This window comes from Anabrus simplex, chromosome 1 (genome assembly GCF_040414725.1).
Source record: "Anabrus simplex isolate iqAnaSimp1 chromosome 1, ASM4041472v1, whole genome shotgun sequence".
Classification (NCBI taxonomy): Eukaryota; Metazoa; Arthropoda; class Insecta; order Orthoptera; family Tettigoniidae; genus Anabrus; species Anabrus simplex.
The window spans coordinates 628,546,006-628,556,848 of NC_090265.1; the positions used below are offsets into that span (position 1 = coordinate 628,546,006).

The window sequence follows — 10,843 nt, forward strand, 5'->3', positions numbered from 1 at the left end:
ACCCGCCGATTTATGTCAACAAGTGACTGAAGAGTCCGGAACCCTCTGAGATAGAAGAGTCTATTTACAAGAGCCAGAGGCAGATTTTGACTATAGGTAAGCAGGTTGTAATGTTACGTAAAATAATTTCCTGATCATTTGTTGGTTTCTTCTGAATATATTACTTGATAATGCATAATTCAGCGTTGATTTATTATTAGCTTAAGGGTGTTCTGTGGTGGCATCAGATAGTGCTATTTTCTTTTATTTTCTTAGGTGTTTCAACTTAACTCTTAAAACCACCATGTTTTGCAATAAACACTTTTGTAACAGGTCCAATGTAACTGGAGGTTCCCTCCGATGGCTGTATGCTATCCAGCGTTGGTGCCTATAATTGGTAGACAACCTTAATTAAATGTGAATTTGGAGTTCAGCTTTGAATGCCCGATTTCCACGGATCATATTGATTAACCCACAGTTTTTAATTTGGATCTGAGTTTCCTATTTTCAGGTTTATAACGTTTCCTTGATGCTTTCACTGTCTCCACATTACAATTCTATTTTTAAGAATGTAACTACTTAATGTATTTATTTTTCGGCTATTTTAAGGAATCATTTTGTCAAATGAGACTGTTATATTTTCTTTCAAAGTCAGATTTTTATATACGGTACCGTAAATTAAATTACAGTGGAGTTTTTTCAATTCATTATTTTCTTTTTTGCTATTTGCTTTACGTCGCACCGACATAGATACGTCTTATGACGACGGTGGGATAGGAAAGGCCTAGGAAGTGGAAGGAAGCGGCCGTGGCCTATATTAAGGTACAGCCCCGGCATTTGCCTGGTGTGAAAATGGGAAACCACGGAAAACCATCTTTATTGCTGCCGACAGTGGGGCTCGAACCCACTGTCTCCCGATTACTGGACACTGCCCGCACTTAATCGCCTGCAGCTATCGAGCTCGGTATTCAATAAATTTAAGTAAGCATATTTTTGCCTGTAATTTGAAGTAGTTATGCCTTCCTCTCAACTCTGTTCATCGATCGGTGAAGTGACAACCCCAAGACTCCAATACTTCAAGAGTTGAGTGTTACTGCCAGACGAGCAGCTGTGGCAGATGACCGACGATCGGCGGGTGACCAAAGGGTTTAATAAAAATATCACCCAACTCTGGGGCTGTCGTCAAAATGCGCTGTAGAAGAGCATAATTCAAATAAATGATCCAGAAAGAAAAACGCCCAATGAGAAGGTTCAAGTAACGTTGAAATGAATAACGTCAAGGCATCAGTCATGTTAAAAGGCGCAGTGATGGCGAGATGTTTGGGCTTATGTCACGATAAAAGGTACTAACGATAATAGGGAATAATGTCGAGGCCAAAGACACATTAGAAAATAGTACAAGTCAGGTTAGTGCAACTTAGGTTTAGCCATACTTAAACAAAGAGAAGAGAATATTATAATGTTAATGAAGGAAAACATAAGTGCATTTTGTTTTAATTCATAAATAACAGTCAGGTTAAATTTTAAGGAAGCCAGTGTGTAAGTCTTAGTAAACAATAATCAACGTTATTGTTGTAAACTTTGGAAATGCTACTATGTGACTACATACAAATTGTATTATTCTTACGGGATGAATAGCATTGATTACAGAGGAGCAAAACCATTTTAGTATTTATATTTACTTTAAACTTTAAAAAAATGTTAACTGACTAACATTGATTACAAAAGATCTCATTTTAAATTAAAGTTGTAAATGTGTTATATCCATATAGAAAGTCATTGCGTTTAAATTCAAAGACGCAACTTAGTAATCTATTTGTTTTCAGTGTTGTGGAGTATCCCTGCTACAACGAATAGTCGGCGTACTCATATTTGTTATATTAATATTATAGGGTTTCAGGTGATGGAAGATCGGTTTGATCAGCTGCTGCAGTTGATAAAGGACATGAAGGCAGAATCAAAGTTTAAGAGTGATTATTTAAAGGCTAAGATGCAGACCACGAGTGAGAGTTTGAATGAGCATGTGAAGGTTCACAGTGAGGAGTTGAAGGATAGGATTCAGGACACTCAGATAAGTTGTAAATAATTAGTGAGGATGTTAAGATAAATACATTGAAAGGTCGATTTGATGAAAATGAGACAAATATTCGAACGGAGGACAGACAGTTCACTGAAGTTCAGGTAAAACTAAAGGATGAATTTGATAAACAATTCGCCGAAGTTCATGATTGTTTAAAGACAGACATTGATAAACGATTTGATGAAAGTCGTGAGATGTATAGTGAAGTGCGTGATAATCAGGAGGAGGTAAAGAAACAACTTGCCAAGCATTTTCTTGACAGCCAGGTAGCACACAAACAGCTAACCGATATCCATGTCCGAATGAGAGCAAACATATACCGACAGAGAGAGGAAATCCGAAAGTCAGCGGAAACCATAAATAATAGCGGAGGAACAGCGTGAGAGCTTATCAGCTGATCTTAAGATGTTAGACTCAATAATCGAACGGATTTGCGGAGATTTTGAAAGTACTCTAGTTCAAAAGACTGAAGTATTTGAGAAGAGGATACTGCAGCATAATGACGAAGCGATAGGTAATCTCAAGATTTCTCAGGAGAACACTAATATAACAATGAAGGAAATTCAAGAAGAGCTGGTAGAGATGAAGAACGACTTAGGTGACACTAGGCAGGGTATGTCGGTACTAACTAGAAATTCACACGACATGCCTAACACAATTAAAGTTGATTTGAAAGAAATTAACGTCGCACAGGAAGAAATAAATAAAAAAGGTCGGGTTAATTAAAAATGAGGTCATCAGTTGGATCAGTTTCGTCGTCGACATGCAGCCAAGGTTGATAAGATCCTAAAGCAAACAACGGCGGTTTATAACGTAGACAGTCGTAGAAGGGCAAACGAGCACCCATGTTTATGTTAGTGGTCAGAGTAAAAATTGAGAGGCGAACCGATCTCCAGTGTCAGGTGTGACGAATGTCATTAATATGATTAGATATTATGAGGATCAGCCTCAAAGGTTGTGCCTGAAAAGAGCTGCACCACCTCAGGATGAGGACACGATTTTAGTCCGCCTCCGTAGCGTAACGATTAAAACTATTAGCTGCCGCCCTCTGAGACGTGGGTTCGATTCCCGGTTCTGCAAGATATTTAAGAATGGTAGGAGGCCTGTGTGTGGTTGAAATAGTACATACAACTTACTTCCATTGGGGATGTGCCTGAAAAAGAGCTACACCACCTCAGAATGAAGACACGAGTTTACTTTACTAGCCTAAAAAGTTCAACGATGGCAATCATTTGACTCCAAAATGCCATCTTAAGGACCTAAGAGAGTACATTCCGGGTGCTATAATTCCTGAGGGAAGACAGTTAGGGGTAGCGAAGCGTTACCTTGAAGGAGCTCCATTATTATGGTTCAAAGGTTTTCATTACAATTTTGACACCTTTGACGAGATTCAGCATGCCTTTTTAGGTAAATTCTGGAGCACAGAATTTCAGCAGAATCTGGGGCTCGAATTGTACTGAAGTAGACACATGAGAATAGGCCTTACCAGGAATGAAGAATATTCAACCGACCAGCTCGTGAGGAAGCGTGAACTCGAATCACCTTCTGAGCAAGACTTGCTTGAAGCGATCGAAAAGCCATTGCCTTCGAAAGTCCTAAGAATGTTTATATCATCAAAGGTAGAGTCACGTTTACACGTGGAGATGATTCTTTGACAATTAGATCACACACAATCAAGCACTCACGAGATTGAGACGATCTCAAGAACAGCAGGTGAACACAGTCAGCCAAGTTCAGGGAAAAGCTCAGGGAAATTCTAACGAGGAAAAACGACATCAATGGGAGCAAGACAGGCTTACAAAGGTAACTGGCTGTACTCGCGTCCTAGGAATGAAGAATGGAAGAATCGTAGAGATAACTGGAATTCCAGTCAGGGGAGAAATCCGAATTTGAGATGGTATGATGGAAATGGAGGAAACCGACGATATTTCAAGGGTAATTATTATGGGAAACGATGATATCAGGGCAATAATCGACCAAAATCGTCCAAATATAATAATTATGACATACCAAGAACATGCCAATTACAATAGTCATATGGGGAGAGACCAGAAAGAAAGGAAAAAATGGAGAGGTGCCATGTAGTGTCATATCAACACGGATTGCATTGTGGTTGAAGGGCTCGAATAGCAATGGGCGAATCGCCAAAACAAACAATGTTTTAGTTTCAATTCTTCTGCGCCAAACTTCGACGGTAACGGACATGAGTTAATTGAGAGAAAAATATCTTCAAAATCACAGTAGAGGGTATTTCAGAGTCCTCGACTCCATTTTCTAACGACACATATCATGACAACAGGGTGATCTCTTGGTTCGACTCCTGGATCATTCAACCGATGATTTAGCGGAACATCATTTGAAGCAAGACTCAAACAATGTTAAGGATTTTCCTTTTTTTTAATGTCCACATTCAAAGTAAAACGTTTGGTGGATACTGGCTCTAGTATCAGCATCGTAGCTCAGACTCTTCTGTACGACATGAAACAACAAAATAAATTCCCAGTAATCCCCGTATCCAATGTAAAAATTCGATGAGTCATACGTGAAAAGATAGCAGTTTGCAAGGGACATACTTTATTGGAACTCCGTACTGGAAATTATAAATTTGCTGATCCGTTCGTAGTCACGTCTAACATACACTACAACTGTTTTTGGGGACAGACTTATTGGAGAAACTAATGTGGTGATCGACTTAATTAGGAACCAAATCAAGTGGATTATGAACCCATATCCTACGTGTACATGGTGAGTCGCAATACTGTCTGGGTCGGTCAACGAGATCGGAGCCACACCGGACGATGTCTAATACGCACGAAATGCACAGCGCATATTTAAAACAAACTCGTTTTGCAAGGATTTAGTGGCGCTAATAGCACCATTCTTCGTCTACTAGCGTGCGAATTTCAATACTGGTCGTCTTTCAGATGTGCAAGTACGCCACTCGAGTTTCGGTTATCAAGCATAACTCCTTCGTGATGATGGGGTTTCAATTTCCACCATTGCAATGGTTATAGTGTCTGATAAAATGAGTACTGTACTATTACATGGCCTGTGGATAATGACGGTCACATGGTCAGTGTAACAATTTCTTCAGTATTGTTGCTTGACTTGCGTATTGGCTCTCATATCAAATAGAAATTCATTCGAAAACACGTGGCGGAGAGAATCTAGTTCCTATTCTCGGACCATTTAATTGTCTTCTACATTATTAAAATTGGAACAAAGAAACGGAATCATGCCCCGCTATCCGTCTCCATGGCTAAATGGTTCGCGTGCTGGCCTTCGAACACAAGGTCCCGTGTTCGATTCCTGGCACGGTCGGAAATTTTAACCATCATTTCGCTCACATGTGGGCTGGGTGTACATGTCGTATTCATTATCATCCTCATCAAGACGCGCAGATCGCCTACGGAAGTCAAATCAAAAGACCTGAATCTGGCAAGCCCAACTTGTCCTTGGACACTCCCGGCACTAAAAGACATACACATTTCATTTCACTCCCCACTCCTTGCTGTTCAAGAAGACCGATAACCCCGTGGTCGTCTCAATCAAGCAGGTTCATTCTACGCCATCTACTGTACTGTTAATGGGGCCGTACACTGCCAAGTAAGGAACACAGCTGCTAACCTATGCATACATATCTCGTAAAACGAATGAATGAATAAAAGTTCTTGGATGAGCTAGTAAACGACCCGAGCAATCCGGAAAAGAGAAAAAGATGATAGCTCTACACCACTTGTCTGGCCCTCTCACAAAAATATTTCTCGAATATTTACACGTACAGTACTAATACGAACAGCATGGGTAATTGAATCATGGGATAGGTCTCTTAGCCCCAAGAATATGAGACAGCATCTTCAGCCAGTAAATTAACTGAAAGTGTGTGTCCCTGTCTATTTTACTAATTATCTGGGGTTGCCACAACGTATGTGTTGGCCCAGATTCAGGGCAGTGTTCCCTTCGTGACACCAACCTTATGTAGAGTGTTGTAATCACCATTACGTGTCTCTGTGGTGGTTGGTAGTATGGTGTGTTTTATGCGTATATGAAGAGGTATTCATTAAAACGAACAAAGGCACACAGAACCTGGCCCGAGGTATGACCCGGACGTGGCTAATATACACTGTCCCTTTCGGAATCGAAACCGGGACCCTATAAACAGAAAGCTGCTAGGCTGACAATGGAGCTAAAACGACTTACATAAAGTAAAGGTTTGCTGACATCTTCCTGTATAAATTACCCGTATGGATCTAAACATTCAATAATTCTCACTGTAATCGTTCTATTTGATATAAATAACAACTGTAATAATCCAAAGTATTCCGCAAGGAATTTCCGGTATTCCAGTATATATTAATAGGTTCGAGAGGTATACCTTGTTAAATGAAGCATGTGATACTTGGAGTTCGGAAGGAATGGTATTCTGGGAGAGTCAATACAAGTTCAAACGATGAATTCCATTTATTGATCAGTTTCATTATTCTCAAATATTGATACATGTTAAGTCCATTTGCTGTACACAAATTGTCCATTCGCTTTCACATGTTAAAATATCTTTAAAAACTTGTACATTTATTTCACATCTTGCTTATAACTTCAAGTTTTGCAGTTCATTTGAAAATTAAGTACATTTTATGCTCATGTGAAAACAAATCACATGTAAGCAATGAAGCATCCAGGAAGATCCTACCAAACAGAATAACATTCAGTCAATAAATTCCCCAAGATTTAGTGAATTTGAAATATCTATTCCAGATAGTCCTGGCACATTGCTGTCCACGACGGAAATACATTTCTCGAACAGGTGGATTATTCTTCAAATCGAATAATTCAAACAATGATTCATGCAAGAAAGCACACAATAATTTGCTTATAAAAATTGTTTGCAAATAATTGGTCACTTAATAGATGACTCATTTCAATGACTTGTAGCTCTCTAATGGTAATAATGATGTCCCACACCAACGAGACCTTTTCCAATACCTACGGAACCAACAGTTCCCAAAGAACCAAGGCCAGAAAAACCGGTAACTCCTCCCAAACCAAGGCCTCCCAACACACCCTTACCAAACCCAAGTCCACCCAAACCATGAGTTCCGACGATTCCAACTCCCCGAGAGCCAAGTCCTCCTAGACCAACTCCTCCTAAGCCATGTCCCCATACATCCTTACCAATACCGATTCCACCAATTCCGTGAGTCCCCAGGCCAAGTCCTCCTAGACCAACACCTCCGAAGCCATGACCTCCCAACACACTCTTACCAATACCGATTCCACCAAATCCATGAGTTCCGATTAATCCACCCAGGCCAACTCCTGTAGAGCCAACTCCTCCTAGGCCAATTCCACCCAAGCCAAGGCCTCCAACTACACCCTTACCAATACCGATTCCACCAAAACCGTGAGTTCCGATGATTCCACCGTGGCCAAATCCTCCATAGCCAATTCCTCCTAGGCCAATTCCTCCTAAACCATGACTTCCCAATACACCCTTACCAATACCGATTCCACCAAAACCGTGAGTTCCGATGATTCCACCTAAGTCAATTCCTCTCAGGCCAATTCCTCCTAAGCCATGACCTCCCAACACACCCTTACCAATACCGATTCCACCAAAACCACCGTGAGTTCCGATGATTCCACCGTGGCTAACTCCCCCAGAGCCAACTCCACCTAAGCCAATTCCTCCAAAGCCATGACCTCCCAATACACCTCTGCCAAAACCGACTCCACCCAATCCGTGAGTTCCGATTATTCCACCCAAGCCAACTCCTCCTAGGCTGACTCCTCCTAGGACACCCTTGCCAAGACCAACGGTTCCGACAAGTCCTCCTAGGCCAGTTCCATGACCATGGGTGTGGACGACTCCTGGATTTGCTGAAGCCTGTAAATATAGAACAATAATATCAGTACTTTGAGTCGTAAACATACTGAAATAACAGTCCTGATTTACAGCTGTAATAGCCTTATAATTATATCCTTAATCGTTTTATAACTTATGCGTGAATTGGTATTTATGGAGATTGTGGGTTCGGTTTCCACTGGTGTGCGGTTGGATATTTTTGTTCTACATCTCGTCAGCAAAGAACCGAGACCAGAAATAACGGTATCTCTTCCCAATTCAAGACCACCACATATATCCAATTATACCTGTGAAATCGTGACCTCCCCACATACTCCCACCAATACCTACTCCACCCAAATTCAACACAGCCTAATAAGCGGTCACAATGAGGCGGTCACAATTTTCTTATCGAAAATCGCACTATTGGATGGAGAAACCGAGAAATATCAATTACCGCATGCTGGTAAATCTACTGATAGGCCACTCTCTCACATGTAAGGACTCACAAATTTCAATCGACTGCTCCTATCCAAAACCTACCATCCTTTTTAAAGAAGGCGAGGATATCGAAAAACACCGACTTGAAGCCGGATTTAAAGAGAATAACTGTATATGAGATGTGAACACTTCTTCTACTACTACTACTACTACTACTACTACTACTACTAATCCTAATCCTAATAATAATAATAATAATAATAATAATAATAATAATAATAATAATAATAATAATAATAATAATAATAATAATAATAATAATTTCAACGAAGTTTCCAAGCTCTTTAGGACTTTACAACAATGATATTACCACATTGGGACAAAATGCATGCAATTCCTTGAAAAATATTCTCAATCGGTGAAATTAAATCAAGTTTATAATAATAATAATAATAATAATAATAATAATAATAATACTAATAATAATAATAATAATAATAATAATAATAATAATAATAATAATAATAATAATGTTGTGTGCCAGGCATTTTTATTGGATGGCTTTTAGGCCAAGTATTATAGGCATCCAGTTTACCCTAACAGATCATAGGAGCCCTTATACTAAAGGTTATCGTCCTATTGCTCTTTTTAAGATTTTTGGTCGATAAAGATAGAAGTTGTCTCCATACCACTTCTATGCGCTTGACATCGTACGACATGCAGTGTCGAATTGTTCCTTTTTTGTTTTCGTCCTTCGAAATTCTCAATGACTCTTCATTTCAGGAGCGGTGGTCGTGCGACTCAGAGCTCGACCGTCCACCACCAGAAAGTAAACTCGTGTTCGTCACATGGTTGTACAGATATTTTCAGGCACGTCCCCTGTGGACAAGAACTGTATATACCTTTTTTAACCATATAACGACCCTTCTCTCAAATTTAATTCCTTTCTGGCACCGGGAATCGATACCAGACCTACGAGGCCAATTGCTAGTCAGCTAACCGTTATACAAAGGAGGTGGCTACTCTACCAATTATCCACAGATAGAGCGTTGTTGCAGGTTTTAGAAAGAATATTTAGCCGGAAAGCTGGTTGAATCCTGGTTGGAGCCCTGCACGGATGCGAAGGTATTCTCTTGACGGATATAAACTTTATGACAGCACGGATAATTTTCCTGATAATTTCTAAATAGGTTTTTGTTCCTCACGTAAACTATTATTTTTATTTGTGGTTAGGCGAATGGTAAGTTATAAGGAGTCTTGAGACAATAAAGCCGGAAATCTGACCTAAGCCTGCCCGCAATTAATGGAAAGAAGGAACGAATGTCAATATGTCGGTAGTGGTCGCAACAGGAAATCCCTCATAAACCTGTGCCTGGTGCCAGGTGTCAGGCCTACTGTATAATGTTAACAGATCTATCCGTTTCATTACCGTCAGTGTAATATAGTGTAGTTAAATCTTTACAATATCCGCGTATGACCATTCGCGGATAAGGATGACCATTCGTGGATGCGTATGCTGGTGCGGTTGAAGGAAATGCGGGTGCGGAGCGGATGCTGGGCTGATGCGGATATTATTTCGTATTTCCGCGCAGGACTCTAGCCATAGTTGGCCAAGATATCACTCAAGAGGCCTACAAGGGAAATGGGGAGTAAGGTAGTTTCCGTTGCTTTCCTCTCTCAGAAATTGTTATTTACATTTTAGAGGCAAGTCCACAGAAATGCATTTTCACGCCATTCATAACAGGACTGTCTGCTTACGAAGTGGCTTTACTGCCATCGATCATGTCTCAGTCACTTTCATACCGGAAAGGACAAGGAAGTGACTGTGACTGGTCAATGAAAATAACAAATTTGTTCTAGCCCATACCAGGAGGCATAGCACACTGTAAACACTACCTCTGGCAAGCGAACAAATTTAGAGAGAGTATTCTTTTAATAATTTTAATAAATCACTGACATCACTGGAGCGATGAAAGGTTATATGAGGTAAATTTTCAGAGTACTAACAAATACTGTAAGTAGTAGTGAAAGATGTCGAATAAATCACATCTAGTAGGATGATGTATACGATTAAACCAAAAAGATGAAGGCTGTTTGTGAGATCTTCCACAAGAAGGAGAAGAATGAGAAGGAGAAATTGCCAGCAATTTTAAATTACTCTTTGCATTTCAAAAATATAGACGATATGCTACTTACAGTGCTCAGGTAGAGCACACAGCCAAAGAGGAGTGCTAGGTTGTAGCTATTCATGGTGCTGATCTCTTGGAGGAACAGATGCCTTGCCTGAGGCACGCTGTACTTTTATACTACTCCAGGTAGATGACACGTAACGTGCTACATGTACAGAGTAAAGAAATCACAACTCAGGCCGCATCTGAATCACGGAGTTATCATATCAGCGCTACTTCTCCTTCTTGTCTATTGCTGTACACTCTTAATTTAGCCTTCGCCTCTTCTACAGCAATCCTCTCTGTTCTACGGTCTCCTTCCCACCATTTTAA

General features: G+C 40.2%; 1 protein-coding gene across 1 annotated transcript; it reads right to left on the reverse strand.

The window, feature by feature from the left end:
• Positions 1-6,505: 6,505 nt before the first annotated feature.
• On the reverse strand, positions 6,506-10,623 carry LOC136857216 (uncharacterized). The gene is made up of 2 exons (XM_067135688.2): positions 10,539-10,623; positions 6,506-7,943 (listed from the first exon to the last, which is right to left on the reverse strand). The coding sequence occupies exons 1-2, from the start codon at positions 10,590-10,592 to the stop codon at positions 6,996-6,998; spliced, it is 1,002 nt and encodes a 333-aa protein (XP_066991789.2). The 5' UTR covers positions 10,593-10,623; the 3' UTR covers positions 6,506-6,995.
• Positions 10,624-10,843: the final 220 nt, after the last annotated feature.